The sequence below is a fragment of the Hydra vulgaris genome, chromosome 05, assembly GCF_038396675.1.
Source record: "Hydra vulgaris chromosome 05, alternate assembly HydraT2T_AEP".
Lineage (NCBI taxonomy): Eukaryota > Metazoa > Cnidaria > Hydrozoa > Anthoathecata > Hydridae > Hydra > Hydra vulgaris.
In genome coordinates this window covers 32,745,579-32,770,000 of record NC_088924.1, presented here as the reverse complement: position 1 = coordinate 32,770,000, position 24,422 = coordinate 32,745,579, and the positions used below count along the sequence as shown (strand labels likewise).

Sequence of the window (24,422 nt, the reverse complement as noted above, 5' to 3'; positions counted from 1 at the left end):
CCCTGAAGTTACAGAATAAGAAGAAGAGTGTTGTCCATCGAGGACAACTTTTATGCTACGATTGGAAAGGAAGGATTCAATGATCTTAAAGATGTTGCCGGATACACCATAAGAAGAAAGCTTATGGAGAAGACCAGCATGCCAAACTTTATCAAAAGCTTTTGAAATGTCAAGAGCAATGGCCTTAACCTCTCCACCTTTATCTAATGTACGATATTTATATCATAAACTGTGCAACTAACTCATGCAAACTACTTCAGCAGTATGCACGACCTCACTCAAACTTTGAATAATTTTTCTCAATTTTTGCAATTAAAAAGTTCATATTTGTTTATTAGATCCTCATAATTGTTCTATAATTTGTTTCATGTTTACATTTCATAAAGTAATCTTATTTTTTTCACAAATATTTTTAATAACAGCGGCTTTAACTAATAGCTTATGCAAAATTTTGATTTTAGTAAAAAAAAAAGTTGTGCAAAAGCTACTTTACATAGCAAGTTGTTTAGCTCACTATGTGCATTTTGTTTTATATATGTTTTAAACTTTAAAAAAAGCCACAAGCTAAAAAAAACCCCCAAAAAAATAGTCACTTAAAAGCCACACAAGAAAATTTTTTGATCCTTTTCAAGATCACTTTTTTGATCATCCTGTTTAAGAGCACTTTTATATAATAAATGAATGAGATTATTTTTTTTTTAAAACACAGTTCATGTTGTTTATTCTTCAAAAAAAAATCAAGCAGTTTTTTGTTATATAATTTTGTTTCAAAATTTGTATAGGCTTTGCGAGTGTTTGTTGAATCAGTTTTGCGATTTGGACTTCCAGTTAATTTCCAAGCTATGCTAATTCAGGTATATTTTTATTAGTTGTGTGTGTGTAAATATATATATATATATATATATATATATATATATATATATATATATATATATATATATATATATATATATATATATATATATATTAGGGTAGTGCTAAAAACAACTTATTTTAAAAATGTCAGCTGACAACCCCTAAATATGTTTTATATAATAAAATAATACTGGATTTAAAAAATTTTTGAATAAAAAATATTTTTACGGGTGCCACAAGGCCCTTATACATCAAACAGGTTCCTAATATTATAAAAAAAAAAGTTTTTCATAAGTATATCATGTTGGGGCTCAAATGAAGCAAAATTATGTAAAAATTTCAAAAATAATCATTGTTTTATAAAAAGCAGAGATAAAAAAATTATAATTAAAAAAATCTTGTTAAATTCCCTTTTTTTTGTTATAAATTAAAAAATGTCATTTTCTATTTACTAAAATCTAAAATAATAATATATTTATAAAATGATTCATATTTTTGAAATTTTTTATATTTTTGCATCATTTGAGACCCAACATGACATACTTTTGAAAAACTTTTTTTTTTGTTATATTAAGAACCTGTTTGATGTATAAGGGCCTTGTGGCACCCATAAAAATATTTTTTATTCAAAAATTTTTTAAATCCAGTATTATTTTATTATATAAAACACATTTAGGGATTGTCAGCTGACATTTTTAAAATAAGTTGTTTTTACCACCACCCTAATATATATATATATATATATATATATATATATATATATATATATATATATATATATATATATATATATATATATATATATATATATATATATATATATACAGCCCTCAGAGTTAGGGTCGGCATTCAGCAATCTAACTGCTGACGTAAAAGTGTTTGAGGTCAGCAAAAAATCGCCGACATTATTTCTATGTTTTACGGTAACTCCTTTTTTTTCTCAAAAATTTGATGGCCATCAAGTTGGTCGACATTGTTTCTATGTTTTAATGGGTTACCATAAAACATAGAAACAATGTCGGCCAACCTGATATCTACCTCTAACAGTTTGAAGTCTGCAATTTGTTGTCTCATTTTTCATAATTCCAAATAGCTCCAGCTAAACCTAAATAATTTTGTCTTTTTATCAAACCAACTAAAACCTAGGATCAACATTGCTTTTAATAATAAACTTTTCTACTGATTTATTAAACTTTATTTCAGAAGAAAAGTACTCAAAAGGTAGTTTTAAAATCAGAACATTGAATTAATAGAGTTAATGATACACTTTTAATTTATTTCAATACAAAATTATATTATAATATATTGTAATATAAAATATTTAAAAGTATTTCATAATTGTTTTATTTTTTCATTAGTGACAAGAAAAACTTTAAAAAAATTTTATTATTACTCTCTTGATTTTACTTTTTTTTTTTTAACTTTTGATAATAAAATTTTATTAAATTGTGTCATTGATTATATTGGTGTCATTGATTATATTGGATATAATTGTTTTTTTTCTTACTTGTTTGCTTTTGTTTGTTTTCAATCAAACCATCAAAAATTGCACTATGAGTACTAAAAAAAGTTTCTAAGATAAATGTGGATTTTGTGGAACTTTTGCTTTTGAAAACATCAATCATACTTTTAGATGTTTTGTATTTATTGTTTTTTTTTATTGAATTTAGTAATTCCGATTGTTTTATTGACATGTTTTTTTAATTGTTTTTAATGAAAAACTAATCCAGTTGCATTTCTAATTGTTTGTTGAGATCTTGAATAAAATCACCAACAATACCTTTTATTAAAAAATGTATAAGTATAAATGTTTCAAAAGAACTTAAGCATTTTACTAAATATTATACTCAAGTACATAATATATATATATATATATATATATATATATATATATATATATATATATATATATATATATATATATATATATATATATATATATTATTGGTTTACAAAAGTGCTGAAAGCCAAGGTTACTCTTATTACACAAATGAAAAGTGAAAAAAAGTATTGCAGTGACCCTTTTGAGTTATTATTAACAAATCCAACCACTTTCAAAAAGGTTGTTCAGTATACTATTACTAAATTAATCACGTGAATACAAATACAGATATCATTTCTGTAACTCAGCAAATCAGCAACAATGTAAAAAACAGTAAATCTCTTATAACTGACAAAAATATTGATAGTATTGTATTCTCTTCAGTAAATGCAAGTGACAAAACTATTGATAGGAAATCTGTTAATCTAAACCTCTCACAAATCTACTGGCAGAAAAGTTAAAGGTCTTCTTGTACTCGTTAAAGATATTAATTGCAAACACAGCAAAGCAAGTGCCAAAAAAAAAATCTAATTGGTAACTTTTACAAGCTCTTCAAAATTTCTGTGTGTTTCTGTTCGTAAGATGTACAAGAAAACCTTATAATAAAGAAAATTGCATTAAAGAAAAAATTGTATGAAGGAAATATCGTATGAAGAAAATATTGTATAAAGAAAATATTGTTTTTCCTTTAAAATATTACTTTAATACTAAGATTTACAAGATTTTTATCAAAATCTAATGTATTTCATGTTGGACCTTGGTCCATATGATATGGAGTGACCCTATGCCAGTGAATAAATGAAAATGGTACCAGCAAGGTAATATTTTTTGTAAACATATGTTTATATTTATCAAAATATTATTATTTAAATGTTTGACAAAAATACATAAAAGATATTCCCTCAAAATGTTTCAGCTGTATCTAGGTACAGTCTTACCAAGTTTGGCAAATTTTACCAAGATATATAAATTCCTTCTCGCTATGCAAAAAATATATTAGAATGGCTTCAGAACATTTATGTACGATTTCTGGCAAAAGATGACAATTAAAGAAATGTACATTTAATGGTGACCAATTAAAATTCTTTTAAGTAATACTTAAAAGATTACTAATGCTATCATTACCGATGCTATCATTACCAATACTATCATTACCAATCCTTTCATTACCAATACTATCATTACCAATACTATCATTACCAATACTATCATTACCAATACTATTATTATCAATGCTATCATAACCAATGCTATCATTACTAATACTATCATTACCAATACTATCATTACCAATACTATCATTACCAATACTATCATTACGAATGCTATCATTACCAATCCTTTCATCATCAATGCTTTCATTACCAATACTATCATTACTAATACTATCATCACCAATGCTATCATTACCAAAACTATCATCACTAATACTATCATCACTAATACTATCATCACCAATGCTATCATCACCAATCCTTTCATTACCAATGCTTTCATTATCAATACTATCATCACTAATGCTATCATTACTAATGCTATCATTACTAATACTATCATTACCAATGCTATTATTATCAATGCTATCATTATCAATGCTATCATTACCAATACTATCATTACCAATACTATCATTACCAATGCTATCATTACCAATACTATCATCACTAATACTATCATTACCAATACTATCATCACTAATACTATCATTACCAATACTATCATCACCAATACTATCATCACCAATGCTATCATTACCAATGCTATCATTACCAATACTATCATCACTAATACTATCATCACCAATACTATTATCACCAATACTGTCATTACCAATACTATCATTACCAATGCTATCATTACCAATGCTATCATCATCAATGCTATCATTACTTAACAATGTGAGGAAGTAGAATTTTTTTTTTAACCTTTTTAATTCATTTTTTTTCTATTTATTCTTCCTCTTTTTATTCTTATAATTTTATTTAATAAACATATTTTTCGTAATATTTATTTCATTTAATAAACATATTTTTCACAATATATATTTTATTTAATAAACATTTTTCACAATATTTATTTTATTTAATAAACATTTTTTCACAATATTTGGTATTTTTTGAACGTATTTTATGTTGTCTAATATAATAATGCTTGTGTTATCGGAAAAAAACTGTCTGATAACACAAGCATTATTATATTTAACAACACCTTATTGGAAAAACTGCCAAATAAAATAAATTCGTCTATATTTTGTCCGATAAAGTATACGAAAAAAAAACAATTTTATATTTTGTTTTTAAAATATAATTTTTTTCTTTAAAAGGTAAAGTTTAACAATTAACATGTTATGTTTATGTATGTCTCATTTCTCCTAATATGATATATTATGGTTCAATTACAACATATTATTTGATTTAAAATTAAAGATTTATTTGGTATACTTATCATAAACCATTAACGGCTCGTTTTTAACAACTCTAGATATAAGAATGTAACGTTATTTGAAATAAGAATACAACGTCTGTTTCCTACTTGAAATAAGAATGTAACGTCTGTATCCTACTTGAAATAAGAATGTAATGTCTGTTTCCTACTTGAAATAAGAATGTAACGTCTGTTTACTACTTTAAAAAATGTTATTATAACTTTCCGCAATACTTTTCATTTTTGAAAAGTACTACGCGAAGTTATGGATGTTAAAAGTTGAACAAGGTTCATCTTTAAACTTGACTCTTTCTAATAAACAAGTATTTAGCTAATGACTTTTTTTGCAATTAAATCTCATTTACATGTATATCACATCAATCTTATCAAGCCTTTTTGGTTTTACATTTAATTCTTATAAATGCCTAGAAAATTATTTTGTGTGGTAGAGCTCAAAAAATAAATTTAACTTCTAAATTTGAAACCTGAACAAAAGTGTATAATATAAAAAGTCTTTCTTTTTATCTTTTCATTATAATTATTTTGTTATTATTTTCGATCAAATTTATGAATGTATACATTTTCATGATAATTATTTTGTTTTTTTCGATCAAATTTTTGAACACTTATCATTCCTAAAAATCTTTCTAATATGCATTTTCTATTTTTACTGAAATTTTCGATTATTTTGTTTTCAGCCTGTTAAAGGAAAAAATCGTCGATTGCGAGACGTACTTGACGCGCAATACGCTCATTTAGATGGTCAACAATCAAATGTTAAAGGAGAAGTAAGATTTGTTTATTTAAAACACGTTTTTAATCTGATTATTTCTAAAGGAAATATATTTAATTTTAGACTGTTGATATACCCGGTTTAATGAGCCATGGCGAATATTATTCTTATGTTTACTTCCAAATGAAGCTTAATCTTCTAGAACGCTAAAATTTAATATGAAGATATTAGAAATTGTATTTTATAAATTTTATATGAATTCATTTTTAGTTTTTTAGTTAAATCCCATGTTCAATTTATGCACGATTTTTTTGGATTGTATTTAAAGCAAAGTTTTTGTAGCAACAAAAAAAATCGACAAACATCTTGTGATTATTTTACAGATCAAACATCTTGTTTTCGTTATGTGTGATGCTGAAATTTACACAAAGCATTTGTTTTACGCAAATGCTTTGTGTAAACATAATTTGTCTAGTATTATGTAATAAACTTCTCCCAGAATCCCGTCTATTACCTACGATTCGAAAAAATGCTCAGCATCAGTAACTAGTTAATTCCGTTAGATCGCCATTTATGCTACAAAAAACACGCATGTTTTATACTACATTGCAAATAGCAAAAACCCAACTAAAAATTTGTAAAGCATATTTATGATGAAATAGCATAAAAAATGAGAATGGCGAATGTAATTTCAAATTATACAAGATATGAAAGTCAAAAGATTGAAATTTAAAAAAAGTTATAACTCACTCTTCCACTGCATTTTACGTCACTAAGCGGACGTCCATTAGTTACGTCGCGCTTTTGGAGGACGGGGGTTAATGGTTTTGTGACGGCTATACTTGTTACTAAAAAGTTAGGATGTTGTGACGAGGAGAGGAAAGGCTCTAAAACGGTCAAAGGTTGTGTGACGGAATTTGTGTACGACCCCTAAGCGAAAATAGGGTTTTACTTACATATTTTAAAGATTTTTCCAATATATTAACTTTTGAAATTTTTTTTACGCAATTAGATTAGTAGTTTCTTATTTAAAAAAAAAAATTCTTATTTAATTGGGGAAATTTTTGAATTGCTTATGATAAAAAGTAAATTTCTGCATTATACTTACTTAAGAATTCTTGGAACATTTAGTCAAATGAATTTTTTGAAAAAATAAAATCAGCGAGACTGACGAAGAATTCTTGCAGGAAAAGTTGTAATGAATAATCTCCAAACCATCTTGTCTTTAGTAATATAATTAATTAAAATAATTATAAAAACAATAATAATAAAAAGCCATTATAAAAATAAAGGCATAAAAAAAATATTATTTTAGAACATTATTTAAATAAGTGGCACAATGAATAACTAATAAAATGTAATAAATTCTACTAAAGTTATAAAAAAACACTTCACAGAAGTATGAAGATGTACTTGTTTGAAGTGTTTTTTTATCTGACATAATTTTAAAGCGGCCGTGGTTAGAGCACAAAAGATTCAGGGTTCGAAACGAGTTCTGAGTATACTTAGCGTCATTGGTAAGGAAGGATGCGTGAACTTCCTAGTTAAATGCTCTTCCGCGGTGCTCTGTGACAAGTCCGTCACAAGGTCTTCTTGGGTCACCTAAAATAAAAATTATATAAAAAAAAAGGTATGTAATAAAAATGAGCAAAGTGGTGACAATGTAAGGTTTAAATTTAGTTTAAAGATTATGGAAGTTAGGCATTGTAGTAAACTTTTTACCGTCATCGGAAACATACTTGCAGCAACTTTACAATACATATCTGCTAGAAATATCGTATCATTAAATTGTCCAGTTAGTAAACTTTGTTTCTAGTAAACTTTGTTTGCTTGAAGAAAATAAATATGATTAAAAGTGTTTATATATAAAAAAGAATTTTTAGCGAGTCATCACTGTTTTTGATAGCGGCAATGCTACGCTGATTGAACCGAACTTATTATTTAAACGAACTACGTTTTCATTGGATTGAATAATGTATATATACCTATAAATAATAAACTTTTCTCGTTTAAAACATATAATAAAAACGTGTTTAATATAAATGCCATATTGATGTCAACTCTTAAACAACAGCTAAGTAAACCTTTAATTTTGCTATTAGCCGTTTGTAACAATTTCTTGTTTATGTTTCAGTGTATTTGTATTTTAATATTTATAAAAGAACTCCTTTGACAAGTCTATTTTTTTAAAGTTATTTTGTTGTTTAAGTTTTAAACAACACTTCTTATCTTAATGAAAATATGACAACAATAAAAACTAAAAAAGGAAAATAAAAAATTTGAGACAATCCTGAAAGGCATTCACTCGACAAAACTCCTACAGATAACAAACTTAACATCAAGTGACTAAAATTTTTAACGATGTATCAGCAAGCTTGAAAAAATTAATGGTCCACCAAAAAAAAATTTAAGAGATAGTAAGATAAAAACTGTAATCAACCAAGTAAAGAGGTCAATGAAATTTGGTAAAACTACTTGAGAGGAGATATAAAGTTAAAAAAAACTATTTTAGAGGGAGAATGGAAATCTGTATTATTTTTAAAAATGAACACAAACTCAAAGTCTTGAATATACTTGAATATATTAATACGTGCATCAGATTACATAACTCAGCATAACTATCTTCCTGGTTTACTATATACATTTACTGTATACAATAGATGAATACAATAGACTGTGTACAATAAAAAGGAGAGACTTTAAGAAAGGAGAGACTTTAAGGCCTTTTGTTTATCTAATTGTTAAGAACACTAACAGAGTTTTTTTTTTTTTTTTAAATTTATAAGAAAAATGTTTTGACATGTTTTAAACAAACACTCATAACTATATAATACATTTTTGTTAAAATTATTCATATATTAGCAAACTGTTGTTCAACAAATTAATAATTATAATTTAGTAAGTTAATAAATTTGTAATAATTTACGCTTTAAATATATTTTAAATTTATAAATATACAATTTTATGCAAGGATACCACTTATAATTAAATATAACAGTTAGATTTAAAATTGCGTATGCCTAAGAATTTAAAATTGCGCTTGCATAAGCTTTTCTTCGTGGATGTTTCTCGTTAAATTTTCGTGAATGTTTCTTGGTAAAACATGAATATTTTCTTCAAATACTTGAGAAGTAGATGGTTTTTTGAATGCTAAAATAAAGTAAATATCAGTTCAAAACTTTAAATTGGGACTGAAACTCTTTATTTGAATCAAAGTTAATACCTTTGTGCCTGTTGTAATGAGACTGTAGGTGTCCACTTTGAGTAAAACGCATGTTGCATACTTGACATTGATAAGGTTTTTCTCCTGAATGTTTGCGCATATGCACCTTTAAATTGCTTCTTAATGTAAATGTCTTTTGACAAAGCTTGCACACATGTTCTTTTATGCCTATACTCATGTTAATAAATGTAACAAATATACTCATGTTAATAAATGTAACAAATATTAAATCATAGTAGAGGTAGAGATTTTTTAGAGTTTTAAATTTCCAGGCAAAAAAATGGGGCAAAAATTAAATTTCTGTATGTTCATACTTGTGTCAAATAGAATTGTTTTAAATGATTGTAAATAGAGTATGGAAACAACAAAAGTAAAAAAAACTATAAAAAATGGGTTTTGAACTTAAAAAGGTCAAACATTCAGATTTTATTCAAATCTTTTGAGTTTTGATCAAGTTTAAGGTTTCACCTTATCTGAAGATAACTTACCACAAAGACTAAAATGTAATTCTAGGTTCATAGTAATAAGAATATTTAATTTGTAGATTACATATTATTACTGCTAAAATAAATTGATTAACAATTTTGATTTACTTTTTTAAATAATTTACTTTTATAATTATTTTAAATATTGTATTTTTAATTTAATGACACCTGTTATACAAATTTGATCATATTTTATTGCTTATCAATTATTTTAACTATTCAGTCACAAACTCTCGAAAGCAATTTTTATAAATCTTGTTATAAAATAAAAATTTAGGGCAAAAATAAAACTATTGGTGCTTGGATTTACCCTAAGTACTACCTACGATAATTCTGAAACGCTTCGTGGGGTAATTCCGAATATATATATATATATATATATATATATATATATATATATATATATATATATATATGTGTATATATATATATATATATATATATATATATATAAATTATAGAATATTATATAAATTATAGAATTTAATTTATTATTACTCTGTTCTTTTAGAACATTGAGCACTCTGTTTGTAGAATACACTAACATAATTTCGCATGAACCCTTGGATGGATATTTAATGTCTGATGAACAACTTTTAGTTAAAATAATATTAAATTTGTATGCATTTCAATTGTTAGTTTACCTGATTAAAACTCAACAAAATTTTATTTTTAGATTTTTACTGATTTCAATTAAAAGTGTTTTATCTGATTTTTATATAATATATATTGGTTTATGCAAGAAGTGGTACAATATAACACATTGTACTATTTCTCGATCTATTTTATGATAAAAATATAATAGTATAGCAGAAATATAAAAATGATACTTAGTAATGTTAAACATTTATTCATATCTTTCAAACGTTTCATTTCAATTTTAATTTTTTTTTTAATTATAATATTGTTCTACCGGAGAAGATATTGATGGTTTGGTTATTAACGGTATAGACTATTTCATGTTAAAGGAACTATTTCCTCCAATTAAAGACAGAATTGTTTTAAAGAAAGAATTAGCATCAAAGAACGTTATATGTGTAAGATCTTCATCATCTACATTAAATTCTTGAAATGTAAGTTTTACAATGTCACCTGCTTATGACATTAATGAGGTACCAACCATTTCTGAACTTTAGTAAGTTATGTTTTGTTTATTTGTAAACATTTATAACTTTGTTTCTTTTCCCTTAAATGTTATCTTATTTAAAATGTTATATTATTAAACGAAAAAATAATTAAATTGATACAATATATTTAGCCAAGATTTTGTGTGTGCACACATACTTTTACGCTATTAGGGCTCTGTAACATAAAAAGATTGTGCATAATTGAAGGCTTTAGTGCTAAAAGTACTTAAGTCAGAAAAAAAAGTTAAGAGAAAACATTGTAATCGTTTTTTTGGATACTCTTATTGTTTTTAAAATTTAAACTAATGAATAAAATCAATAAATAAAAATCAGTAAATATAACATTTAAATAACTAATAAATGAATTATAATTTAATTAAATTTTTATCAATTTAAAAAAAAAAAAAGAACATTTTTTGTTTGACTTATTTTGTGTGACTTCTTTCAACTTTTTTTGTGTGACTTTTAGCACTAAGGTCTTCAATTTAATGTCTTGAACTTTATTTTTAGTATTCTGTCAGATAAACTCACATTGCCCCCTTTTCTCCTTGCTGCTGTGGAAAGAAAAGAAATTAACTTTAGTCTTCCAAAAAGATCAAAACTAAAGAAGCACATTATGGATTTTCTTTTTGATGTCATGAAGCAACAGTATGGGTTGTAAGTATTTTGATTATTGTTTAAATTGTGTTAAAAATTTTTTTTTTTTTTTTTTTGTTATTTTACCTCCCCAAGGCCCAGAAGGCCACTACAGATGAGGAGGCTACTTAATTGTGGTTATAACCCTCTCTCAACTCTATAACTCCGAAACAAGAACCTTGACGAACAAGGCCGCTGCGCGGAGAAACAAGTTGAGCGCGGTACTACCAGGAACGTGGTGGGGATCGAACTCGGAATAGTATAATTTTCAAATTTTGAAAGTAAGCATTATTTATCATCAGTATTAAAGTTGGCAAAATGTTGCTATTTTATATTTCTTAACATATAACTATCTCTTCAATAATAATAAAAATTTAAATGAAATATTTTACTGCTTTTCACCAAAGTGAATGCTTTATAGAGTTCAAATTACAAGTAACTTCTATGAAATAGCAAATGAGCTTTTCCTAAGGTATCCTTTTCTAAAACCTCATCACTGCAATGGCTCTGTGAGTATTTAACTGTATAATTAAAACTAATAATTTCAACGATGTTACAAAATTATATAGCTAAAAAAGTTTTCTTTTATTCTATTGTCAGGAACTTCTTGTGCATTTGTTGAAGGCAAAATTTAAGCTAACTAGACGCCCTTTTCTAAATGATGAGCAAGTTGCACAGTTTAAGATAAAGTACTCTAGAATTAATTCTGGTCGTAAGTGTAACTCTGATTTGCTGAATGAGTCTATTAATCTGTACTCAGCTAAATGTCACTGCCATGATTTCGCCGCATATATAATACATGTTTATATGAAAAAATTACTTACCATATTTTAATTATTATATTATAGAATGTGGATGATGGTATAACTCAAGATGTTATAAAAAGCATGGTTGATGAGTGTCAAAAACTGTGACCTGATAAAGAATTTTTGGCTCACCAGATTGTCTTGTCAATTGAGGCATTAAAATATACATGCCAAAGTGAAAGAGCTTTGGATGTCCTTAATAAATTCCCACACTTTACTATGAAAAAGTTGTAAGTGGTTTATTATTTAATTATATCTATATTGCTCTGTTAATGTTGTCTTAAAATCGCAATGTTCATGATATGTGCAATAATTTTTAGCTTTTTGCAGCAGCAAGAGCTATTACAAATAAAGATATTGATAATAGCTGCTTGTTATTATTGGTTAGAATGAAGGAGGGAATAAAGAAATTGATAGATTTAAAAAAATCTTTGTTAGCTAGATGGAAAACATTGTGCAATGAGGTACTGGATGAGATTAGTGATGGTAATAATTGTTAATTTAACATTAAAATTATTTAATTGTTACTCGAATTTTGTATTTTATTTTCCTATTTTTAGCAACAATGAAAAACCTTCATGTATTAATTCTTCCAAGCATTTTTTGTGGCAAAGAAACAATTTTATTCACTATGTTAGTTTTGTTGATCGGTATATTTGTTTAAATGATTGTATATCATTATCAACTAAATCATTTTATTCATTTATATTACATACATAAATATTCATTTATTTGAATAGAAATTGATATAAAAAATTCAGTTCACTTTTTATTATTTAAAAACACAAACAAATAAAGTCAACTTTTTTATTTTATATACATTTTAATATTTTTAACATTTGTATTTTTTTATTTTAATCATTTGCACATATATCTATATATATATATATATATATATATATATATATATATATATATATATATATATATATATATATATATATATATATATATATATAGAGAGAGAGAGAGAGAGAGAGAGAGAGAGCATAATATTAACAAATATTGAAAATTGCATTAGTTAACTTTATTTAATTATATATATATATTATTATTATTATTAAATAAAGTGAACTAATGCAATTTTTAATATTTGTTAATAGTATGCTTCTCTTTATTAGGATCCAATCTATCCTACCCCAGCTCTGAAAATTGAGTAAGATGCTATCAATTCAACACGAAAAGTCTTGTAGTTGACGGGGGTGACAGTAAGCAATTCTTTTCCTGATATAACTTGTGGCTTGGGTCTTGTCATCTGTTCATGTTATATTTTTGATATCGCATATCCAAAGAAACTCCAACCTTGTCTTTTCTAGAGCGTTTTCGAACGAAATAGTAAACTTCCTGGCAACATTCAAAACATTGCTAGTTGTATGAACTTGTAAAATAAATTATAAAACTCAATAATATACTTATGTTATTAATTTGTTTCAAAACCTTTTTTTAAATCAAGTTTATTTTTTGAACTCGCTTGCAAACTTTTAGTTGTTTTTATGGAGAATTTTTTTCTTTTTCAAATGATATAGTAGTATATTAATATGTTCCATAGTACATAAATATTTCTATATAGAATACGATTTATATATAACACCATTTATTTTTATAATGTATATAAATACGTATCAAAAGTATATATAAGTATGGTAATAAATTAATAAACTTTAGTTTTTGTATTAAATTGTAATCTCTGACCGAATATTTCTATTCTGCAAAATATAACTCATGAAGTTAAGTTTTGTAAAATAATCATAAATGCGAAAATTGTGTTTCGTGTTAAGCATTTTGACATAAAGTATTACTTTTATCGTTATTGCCGAAAAACCAATTTTTGGTTTTACGGCTTGTCCCAATAAACGAACCAATTTTGATTATCCAGAAAACGAAATAGCGTCGGTTTTCTAGAAAACCAACTTAGTTTGATTATCTGGATATTCAAATTGGTTTTTCAGAAAACCAAAATAATTTGGTTTTCTGTAAAACCAGAATAAATTGGTTTTCTAGATATTCAAATTTGGTTCGTTTATTGGGACAAGCCGTAAAACCAAATTTGGTTTTTTGAAAAACCGATTTTCGTAAGAGTGCATGATTTAATTTTTGAAAAATTTTTGTACTCAAAACATATGATTTTTTGTGATCTTGATTTTCATAATTCAGCTTGCCGCCCCGGTCTTAACCCTCTCATTTAAAAAGCTCTAGCTCCGCCCCCGTAACTATAAATACAATATATATATGAAATAGCAAAGTACAATTACTCATAAACTAATAATTATTTTGTTATGTATTTAGAAAATTATACCTCTATGAATAAAATTTTGATGCACCTTTAATTGGAATTGGCTACCGAATGATTTTTCACAATCAGGACAAGTGAATGGTTTTATACCGAAATGAACAGTTCTGTGACGATCTAAATGCCATTTTTGTACGAAACCTAAAAATTTTTGAATCTTATTAAATTTTCAAATCCATTTCAAACTTTTTTTTGTTTGGTTTTTGAAAATTACTGTAAGTTTTTAAAAGTTTTCAATAAACAAAAAGATTATAACTTTCTATTGACGTTGAAAAGAAGATCGCTTTAAATGCATTGAGCATGTCTTTGTGTTTTTTTAAAATTTTTTAAAATTTACAGAAATTTTTTAAATCAAAAAAAAACTTTAACTTTAGCTAATGTTTCTTTGGTAACTTTAGCTAATATTAGCTGAAGTTACTATAGAAACATCAGCTAGAATTACCAAAGAACAGTGATTTAGTTAAAATTATTACGAAAGTTTATTACGAAAGAAATTTATTGAAAAATCAAGCTAAGAAATATTTTTTTATAATTTAATTTAGAAAGTATAAATTTATTGAGAAAATATAACTTTAGAAATCCAAATTTATCAAACAGTGAAACAAACTTATGACCATCTTATGGCAAATAAAAGTCTAATCTACCTAGGGTCGTCCCGAAGAGATTTTATAGGGAAGGGGAGGGTTGATTTATCTTTTTTTTCCCGACTATAGCCAAAACAAAATTTTGCCAAATAACGCCTGAAAAAAAGTCCTCGTTGGCTAACATTTTCCGACTGCCAACTAAAGTTCCTAATTTGCCAACCACATGGTCCAAATTTGCTGACTAAATTTTTAATGAAATTTTCCTAAGGAGGAGGGGGGGAGGGGGTTGTTAGACACTCCCTAAGGAAGTGTCCTTAGCCCTGTATCTACTCGATACATTTATATAAAGATCCAGAGGTTAGGTTTTTTATAAAGTGCTGTTATTTAAAATTAATAGTTTTATATGAAATATTTGTTCTTAACTTCCCTGTAAAAATCTCGTATTATATTTTTATTCACAAGTTAAAACTATTACATGCAATAACAACAGTATTAATCGAAACAACTTGTTTATTTTATTATCAATTTATTAATAATATTATAAATTTTATTATATTTATTTAAATATTTACAGTTTCAAAAACAATTACAACTTGAAAATCTCTTAATGATCTAGTTAGATTCACAAATCATAAAAGTTCTTAAGTTCTAAATATATTTAGTTATTACTATTGCAAATATTATTTTTAATAGTAATAACAAAGTTATTTAAAGACACTCTTTTCAAATTTGTAAAAAAGGATATGTTGGACATAATAATGAAATGTTTTTACATGATGGTCAAGGTTTTTTTTAGATATAGACCAAATTATTGACAAAAAAAAAAAATCCTCTGACCATAAAAATTCGGAAATTTTTAAACTTATGTGTTGTCATATTTGGGGATCGGAATCCTTATACTGTAAAACGATGTTATTATAAATGCATTGTAAAAGTATTTTTCTTATGTGTTAATCTAGTAACAATCTCAAAAGAAAATCTAGTTCTTATGTGTTAATCAAGCAACAATCTCAAAAGAAAATCTAGTTCTTATGTGTTAATCTCAATCTCAAAAGAAAATCTAGTTCTTATGTGTTAATCTCAATCTCAAAAGAATAAAATATTATGTAGTGTTGAAGGCACTCGAATCATTCGCAGCAGGTTTTGAAAGTACGCACTCAAGAAGACACTCGAAATAGATCGTTTGCAGTCGGCTTTGAAAGTATGTTAATGCCAAAGTAAAATTAGAAAACCCAGGTATTTATTGATTAGCATAGATCTGATGTTAAGCTATTCCAGGAGACCAGAAAATATCACATAATAAAAAACTATAGCAATGAAGTCAACAGTTTTTTTCTAAATAGAGTTCAGTTTTATAACGGTTAAATTTTTACTTGGTTCACGGTACTTTATAATTAAGTTAAGTATGTAACACCTAGTTATTACTATTTTATCGAGTTATTATTATTTTATTTAGTTATTATAATTAGTTATTATTGATATTAGGTAGTATGAAAATTAAAATCTAAACCGGTAAATTATTGAATGAAAAAGAACAAATTTTAGTAAATTAAACAATGATGAAAACCAAGTTCAAGAAGTTATATTAAGTTGATATTTGTAAAATATGTAAGCTTAATTTGCTATATGGGCGCTTAGAAAATTTTTAAATAGTCCCGAATAAAATCATTTTTATAATTCGCATCGCATAATAAAAAAGTATTGTTAAATACAAAAATGGTGGTGGAGGGGCAAAACGGTAGCAACTAGTAGGGGGTAAAGGCAGTTAGATAAGCTGAGAAGTACAAACACCCATAATAACATAGTTGCGATGCACAATAGCTACTAAGCATATTTTTAAAATGTGATTATGAAGATATTTATTGTGATGGAAACCGTAACAAAACATATTGTCAAAGACATTTGATTATATATAACTGTATATATTTGAAATAAATTATAAAAATATAAAAAAGAATCATAAAAAGCGGAAGCTTTGTTTTAATCAAAATCAAATAAAAATTTTTAATTAATTTTCAATAAGCGATGGAAAAATTATAGCCCGACTCACAAATCAACAAAGAAGTTTTCAAGTTATTTGAATTTCATAAAATCTGACTGCTTTAATTAGCATTATCATCATTCACATGAATAAACATCTCATCGCATATCACAGAACTGAATTGAGTAGTCTATCGACGCTGTTCGAAAGATTATTTTCTGGTTTTATTTCATTGCGAATGGAACGTCTTAGTGTATATTTTCTAAAATTTGTTTCCGCTGTTTGATTTTAGGCGCTTTTTTCAAACGCAATTACGAAAATTGATTGATCTGCTGTTTCTTGTTGAGTGAGTCTAAAATATCGACAGTTATTGAAATCACAGGGGTTTTTTTTGTTAATTGTAAGAAGCTCTTACCTTCCGCTTGACTTATTAGCAAATTTTCTAAGATTGTCTGTGTTTTATTGAACGGTCTTATTTTATGAGATTTTTCATTCCGTATTTTTAACATCCGGAAAAAATAAACTAGAAATGAGGAAAAAATAGTTGACAAAATTGATATTAATATTTATCTCTTGCAAAATTGACCTAAACTGATTTTCAAAGGTGCTTGTATCAGCTTGAGAAAAATAGCCGAGCGTAAATTAAAAAAAAGTATACTAGAAATAAATAATCAACACAGGCAAATACTTATTACTTGTGTTCAAAAGCTCATTTTTTGCTGTGGTTTTATAGAAATCTTTTCAATGTAGCCAAAAATAAAAAAATGTAAACATTCACAAAAATCCCTGAAATTGTTAATGTTAAAGTGCAATGTATATGAACATTATAATAACGTTTATGTTTTAGTATTTACAATCTGGTGTATATTTTTTAGCTGCTTTGCATAAAAATAGAACATCAATCCCAACAGACATTGGAAATAAAATTAAAGTTGTAAACACGATATTCCAAAATGCTTGCTTTAATACTTTGTGGTTTCTTATATTTCAATTGGTTCAGATAAAAATAGTATTATTTTATTTATATATAGGAGACCGGGGCTAGTTAACTCGGTCTCGTATATATAAATACCAATACTAGGTTTATAGGAACATTTTTTGTTGATATTTAAAGAGAGGTTTTGAAGAGTATAAATTTAGGAAGCTTTTTCAATTTGCATTTATTATAAAAATATTTTTCTTATTACCTTTTCGGGGCCACAGAAAAAAAAATAAGGGTAAACAACTTGGGTAATTACAATATGTATATATATATATATATATATATATATATATATATATATATATATATATATATATATATATATATATATATAAAATTATGGAGGTATAAAAGATATAAAGTTCTCCCTCTAACAGAATGGAGGGAAACGAAATTAAAATACGTCATTTCTCAAGGAACAGTCTAAGTAGTAACATAATTTTTTATTAAACACCGCGTAATTATCATAATTTAAAGTTAACCAATCACATTCCATTTTTAACTAAAATTATCAAACGACATTGTTTCAAAACGTCATATGCAATTGATGCAATGCAAATTAAAGATGAAAGTTTAAAAAATTCGTAAACAATATTTAAAGTTAGTTTGTTGATATTTTTTATGTTTTGCTTTTTGAACGAATAATAATAAATTTCCAGATCAGAATTGAATTAATAAATGTAGATACAGGATTTGCAAAAAGGAATTTTATATGTCTATATTTAGGCTTTTATTGAAATAACGGTATTTTGGGGTAAGTTGGCTAAATTTTCTCGGGGCTTGTACGCTCATAGTATTAATTATGGGTAAAAAAAATTGTGTTTACTAAAATAATAAAAGATATTGAGAAAATTTATTTTTTACAAAAAAAAAATTTTACAAGAAAAAAGTGGACTTTGGAAAAATTGGCTTATTATGCAAACTATTATTTGCTGCCTATTTAATGTAAGAATAAATTTTTAAAGTTGTTGCAAAATGTAGTACTAAGTTTTTGGTTTAAATTTGTTGCGAAAACACATAAATCGTAACATCTCTAACACGTATGTGTGAATCCTTAAAATACTACAGTGAAAGATGAAATGATCAAACAATAAAAAATTTTTTGCACCCAATAATATATATATATATATATATATACATTACTGTGAATATGTTTTAGTCCACTTGCATTTTTTCAAAAAATCCTGGAGAATTCTTCTCTTATATTTAATTTTGTAGTTCTATATTATAAATTTATTAAAACACAAGTATCTCACACAAAATATGGAACAATTACAAACTTTTTAATGTCAAACTTCATAAAAAACTCCTAATTCCTACTATGTCCTCCTTTTGCCTTAATCACAGCCGATATTCGCCGGGGAATACATTCATGCAATTTAGTTATAAAATCCTGGGGTATGTTGTGCCATTCTCTTTGAAGTACTTCAAAACATTCTTCAGCATTTTGAAGAGCATGTTTGACCTTCTTTCTGTCCAGGTAATCCCAAATATGCTCAATTATATTTAAATCTGGACTCTGGGGAGGCCATGTCATTAATTATAGTACTCCTTCCTCTGCCATTTCATTTAAATAATTTTTTGCCACTCGGGAAACAATGTTTTGGGTCAATGTCCTACTGCAGAATAAAATTATGACCTATTAGTTTCATTCCGGAAGATACAGCATGGTGCCTTAGGATATCCACACAACGTTCTCCGGTGAGTCGCCCCTCTATTTTGATCAAATCACCTACTCCAGATAAAGATAAACAGCCCCAAATTTGTATAAAGCCTCCTCCGTGTTTAATAGTAGGGTTTATATTAGCGTCTTTTTGTTCCAAAAATTTCGAATTTGGACTCATTGGTGTACAGAACCCGATTAAACATTTCATGGGCCCAATTTTTGTGTTTAAGTCGTTTATATATTTTTATTTATCGTTATTTAAGTCGTTTTTCTTTATTACTACGCCGTAATAATGGTTTTCGAATTGCAACACACTCTATTAACCCCGATTTGAGTAGCTTAGGAGGTCTACCACTTTTTTTTCTATCTTCAAGGGAGCCAGTTTCTCTAAATTTTTTAATGACTTCTGCAACAGCAGTCTTCGAATATCCTGTTTTGGACGAAATTTGGCGCTGCGAATAACCTTCTTCATGAAGCACAATAACATTTTGTCTTTCTATTAAACATATTTTACCCATTTAATTAATCTAAAAATGCAAGCTAAACATTTAAAAATAAAAACAAACATTTAATTTATCTAAAAAATTGTAAATATGTCTAATTATACAAGTGGTCTAAAACATATTCACAGTACTGTATATGCCATTAAGACAACCAGAAGACGATTGTTTTTAAAAGGATATTTTAACTTTTTTATAGTAGCTGTATATTTTATTGCAACTCTCTATTGGTCAATCAAGCCAGTCAATTTATGTAGATTGTGGTGTCAATATATATATGTAATAACACAGATCAACAAAAAAAAACTTTTTCTGACGAATAAAATCCAAATGCTAAAGATTTGAAAGTAAATATCTTTACAACTTGACGTGATGTAAATATCTTTACAACTTGACGTGATGGGGGAAAATGAGTAGCATATTTGAACTCAAAATGAGAAATACGAATAACGTAATGTTATTCGTATTTCTCAATACTGGGCGCCAGAAAACTTTTTTTTAAATTATAATTTGTTTTAATTAATAAAATAAAATACTTCTTTCAAAAGTAATAAATCCGATGTCATTTTAAAATAAATAATATTAAAATAAGTGCTTTTAAAATAGGTTGTAATAATCTTATTACCAAATCATTTCTTGTATATGTTGCCTAAAACCAGTAACATTGTGTTCTGATTTTACTAGTGCTTTGAAACTTTTTTTATTCAATTATTTAGCTTTATTACTAAAAATATAGCTTTCATGAAGTTTTTTATGAAACATAATTTATATAGAGGATGGCATTTCCTACAGACAAAAAAGACACATCCGTTTTTTGTCATTTGAACGTTCAAAAGACGTTTTATCTGGGCCAAATGCCTAGTGGGAAGCTTTAAACTAGTCCGAATCTTAGGTCTCTTAATAAGAATACGAGTTTAAATTGCATCAAAGAAATTATTATTTTTTATTGTTGCTCATTGTATTAATAATTAAATTGTAAGTCATTGTAATATATATGACTAGTATACTTTTTACTGCGTTCCTAAATATTACCTGCTGCGCAGTAAGCAGTTTAGATTTTTCTTTATTTTCTAGCGATATCAGTAATTTACTTTATAAATAAAAAAATTAAAAAAAAACTCAAAATACATCTAAAAATTGTAAAACAAAAAGAAGCTCAACAAAAAAGTGAGAAATTTACTTTATCTTGTTATTTATTCAAACGAGTTTCTTCTATCGCTTTTTAAACAAATTTTTTCATCAAAGTTAAACAATTTTGCAGAACCGGAAACAAAACTTTTGGCAAAAAAACCGAATTTATTCAGAAAAAATACTAAATTTTTGAATAGTAAATTCTACATAAAAATAAATTTGAAGGCTTTATATTCGTCTAAATAAATAGGTCTTGTTTTCCTAATTTCCAAATAAAAATTGAAACTTTTTCGATTCTTTGCGTATACACATTTAAAAGTTCTCGACGTCAATAATCTTAAAATTTTATTTGCTGGGCTTGGTTAAAACATCAATATTTTTTTTGAAAACGAAAGAACAACGTTATGACTGAATAAAGCGCAATTTTTTTTTTTTTTTTTACAAAATAAAGTGTATAACATTTTAAATAAACTATATGAGGTTGTTTTACTATTTGGTAATTTGCAGATCCACAGATATTACGACAGCGTATATATAAAGATCGCTGTGCTAATTGTTGTATAAAAACCGTAGCAATAATCATAATGGAATGCTTCGTCTTTAGCTGTCATTTTAACGCCGAATGATTGTTTACGTTGATATGCCATATTAGTTGTTCTGATGTCGTAAACTCAATTTGTCATACGTTTTTTAAAATCATGAGCTTTCTGTATGGATTCGTTTTCTTGTAACTATTATTTTTATGTTGTTTAATCAAAATTGTGAAAATTTGGTCTTTTTTATGTCTTTGAGCTTCTTGGTTATGATTGTTGACCCAGCGGATTTGATATCCAGTTGTCGAATAACTCTTGTGCCACTATTTTGCTTGCGCCATTATATAAGCATCATCCGATTAGGCCTCACTGAACACAGGTGTAACGTCCGTCTTATTACATAGGTTCCACTTTGCAATTTGAATTTACTGATAAACATTGCTTCATCTCGGTAAATTACCCCTCGATTACGCGTACTAGGGTTTCACTACTCGTTTTTACTGAATAATCAGTGTTCTTCAACATAGTGAATCTAAGTGCGTCGATACCTCAAACAAACAATCAACGCTAAAATAATGGACTTTTAAAACTAAAATTAACGTGCTTCGTATCACGAAGGCACTTGATTTGGTCACGTAGGTGATTATTTATTTAAATTGAACGTGCTTGTGGTCATACAGAGGTTCTTTAGTATGTCAGGTACGTATACCTGTGAAGATGCACATCTATATTTGAAAGTATTTATAGATGTTACCTACCATATTTACAATATCAACAGTTAACAAATGTTTCCGACCTTAAGCGCACAAAATTTTGTAATATTTTGATCCAACACCCACGAAAATATATGAAACTATGTATTACATGCATATATTTTTTGTGTGTGTATGTGTGTGTGTGTGTGGGGGGGGGGGGGTAGAGTTATTTTTCACCAATTTTTGGCGGCCATTTTGAATTAAAAGTAAACTTCTAATCAAAATTGCTATTGCTGGCCGAAATTTCTTCATGCTTGAACTATGCGCCACATTTCGCCTCAGAAACAGGTTATTATTAAAAAACTTTTAGATTTACCCCATTAATACTTAAGATGTGAGTGGAGTTTTTTCGAGTTAATTTAGAATCAATACTTAGGCTACTAAACTGTGCTCCACCTATTTCTTTTTTGTTTTGTTTTGCTTATTTGATAATTGATTAGTGATTTGTGATTTATAATTTGTGATTTGACCTATATCTCATTTGATTATTGATTTGTAGAAATAAAATGATTATTAAAAATATTACAACTGTAATTTTTAAACACACGTAGTCAATGAATTCAGGCTACAAACAGATATAACTGAATTTAGCAAAAGGATTTTTCATATTTGGAAAATATCTGTAATAAATAAAAGTTGTTAACCTTTTTTTTCTTCTTGTTGTGAGTTGATTACCTATTCCAGAAGAAGTCCTAGATTTCATAAAACTTTGAAGAAGAAATGTTCAAAGTACCTTTCTTGCAAACGTCACATTGAAAAGGTCTTTCAGTACCATGGCTTAGCAGATGTCTATTCAAATGACTTGGAGCGTGAAAACGTTGTTTACATTTTTCACATTCAAATCGCAAAGGGCGCCCTCCGTATGGTCGTTCTGGAAAAAAAAAAAAATCTGTTTGCAAGTTTTTATCGTATTATTTTATATATATATATATATATATATATATATATATATATATATATATATATATATATATATATATATATATATAATATTGTGATGAAACTTAAAGTTTTATGCCTATCGGCAATCATTATTCATATCTATTATTTAAATCAAGAATATATACATATATATTATAATTTCTAAATTTGTCTAAAAAATAAAGTAAAATTGTTTTCAAACATTTTAAATAACTAAACCATAATATATTTCCATGTCAACAAACGTCATAAACAACACACCCTTCCTTTAAATTTTTAACAAATTGAAAAAAAGTAAAAGACCTCACGTTTAAAGTTTTTTTGTTCACTTGTACTCAATGCTTCAGAAGTTGACCGGATAACAGGAACGTGGTAATTTAACAAGCTTTTGCCTAAAGTTGACATTACACTTTTAATGGAGATCTCGCTAAAAATGAAGAATTAAATACAATAATATATAGTAAATTAAAAGAAAAGAAAAAGGAAAATGAAAAAAAATGATTATAAATAATCATTTAAACTATTTTTTAAAATTTTTATAGTTTAAGAGCATAGCAAAAAAGATTTAAACAGTACTTATTATTAAAGCATTTTTACTATTATTATTATCATTATTATATTATATACATAACATTATTATTAACATTATGATTATTATGATTATTATTATTATTATATATATAAATATAAATAATAATATTATATATAAATATATATGTCCTATATTGTGAATTTTTAGATTATATAGTCATAAAAAATTGGTTTTAAATGCAGTTTTTATTATATGTATGAATTATATGTAAGAACTAAATTAATTTACATTTAAAAAAAAAAAGTTTATCTTTGACGTCCGCATTAATCCGTTTTTCAAATATAGATAAAAAGGTATAAAAACTTTTTTGTATTTTTGTTCATTGTTCTTTTATCTTGTTTTGTTATTTTTAGTAATGATATTTGCGTTTATTGCA

At 26.2% G+C, this 24,422-nt stretch overlaps 3 protein-coding genes across 7 annotated transcripts in view; 2 read left to right on the top strand and 1 right to left on the bottom strand.

Annotated features, from left to right (window-relative positions):
- Positions 1–6,196, top strand: part of LOC100209803 (V-type proton ATPase subunit C) — a 72,047-nt gene extending 65,851 nt beyond the window's left edge. The window contains exons 11-13 of the mRNA XM_065797945.1: positions 783–854; positions 5,800–5,889; positions 5,958–6,196. Coding sequence (XP_065654017.1) covers positions 783–854; positions 5,800–5,889; positions 5,958–6,044 — 249 coding nt within the window. The 3' untranslated portion in view covers positions 6,045–6,196. The remainder of the gene's footprint in view (positions 1–782; positions 855–5,799; positions 5,890–5,957) is intronic.
- A 2,471-nt stretch (positions 6,197–8,667) lies between these two features.
- On the bottom strand, positions 8,668–23,888 carry LOC105843206 (zinc finger protein 595). 2 transcript variants are annotated; one of them, XR_010638645.1, is made up of 5 exons: positions 23,763–23,888; positions 23,178–23,404; positions 14,408–14,542; positions 9,058–9,225; positions 8,668–8,984 (listed from the first exon to the last, which is right to left on the bottom strand). XR_010638645.1 is itself a non-coding variant. In XM_065797940.1 (5 exons), the coding sequence occupies exons 1-5, from the start codon at positions 23,857–23,859 to the stop codon at positions 8,863–8,865; spliced, it is 660 nt and encodes a 219-aa protein (XP_065654012.1). In that variant the 5' UTR covers positions 23,860–23,882; the 3' UTR covers positions 8,668–8,862. The 2 variants fall into 2 exon arrangements, 1 of the variants encoding a protein (XP_065654012.1); XM_065797940.1 differs by having other exon boundaries at positions 23,267–23,404; positions 23,763–23,882.
- LOC136080791 (uncharacterized) lies at positions 9,966–13,684 on the top strand. 4 transcript variants are annotated; one of them, XM_065797944.1, is made up of 8 exons: positions 9,966–10,677; positions 11,180–11,326; positions 11,727–11,814; positions 11,906–12,017; positions 12,154–12,341; positions 12,432–12,575; positions 12,672–12,761; positions 13,233–13,684. In XM_065797944.1, the coding sequence occupies exons 1-5, from the start codon at positions 10,628–10,630 to the stop codon at positions 12,162–12,164; spliced, it is 408 nt and encodes a 135-aa protein (XP_065654016.1). In that variant the 5' UTR covers positions 9,966–10,627; the 3' UTR covers positions 12,165–12,341; positions 12,432–12,575; positions 12,672–12,761; positions 13,233–13,684. The 4 variants fall into 4 exon arrangements, with proteins under 4 accessions (XP_065654016.1, XP_065654014.1, XP_065654015.1 ...); XM_065797942.1 differs by having other exon boundaries at positions 12,432–12,597; positions 13,233–13,683; XM_065797943.1 differs by having other exon boundaries at positions 12,672–12,744; positions 13,233–13,681.
- Positions 23,889–24,422: the final 534 nt, after the last annotated feature.

What these genes read in the sequence shown, in the direction of transcription:
- LOC136080791 (XM_065797944.1), top strand. Translation starts at nt 10,628, where the DNA reads ATGTCACCTGCTTATGACATTAATGAGGTACCAACCATTTCTGAACTT. An exon ending in CCAACCATTTCTGAACTTTA is followed by an intron (nt 10,678 to 11,179) that starts GTAAGTTATGTT and finishes CTTTATTTTTAG; the next exon opens with TATTCTGTCAGATAAACTCA. An exon ending in CTCATCACTGCAATGGCTCT is followed by an intron (nt 11,815 to 11,905) that starts GTGAGTATTTAA and finishes TTCTATTGTCAG; the next exon opens with GAACTTCTTGTGCATTTGTT.
- LOC105843206 (XM_065797940.1), bottom strand. Translation starts at nt 23,859, where the DNA reads ATGTCAACTTTAGGCAAAAGCTTGTTAAATTACCACGTTCCTGTTATC. An exon ending in TGAACAAAAAAACTTTAAAC is followed by an intron (nt 23,405 to 23,762) that starts GTGAGGTCTTTT and finishes TTTTTTTTCCAG; the next exon opens with AACGACCATACGGAGGGCGC. An exon ending in TCAAAATTTTATTCATAGAG is followed by an intron (nt 9,226 to 14,407) that starts GTATAATTTTCT and finishes ACATGAGTATAG; the next exon opens with GCATAAAAGAACATGTGTGC.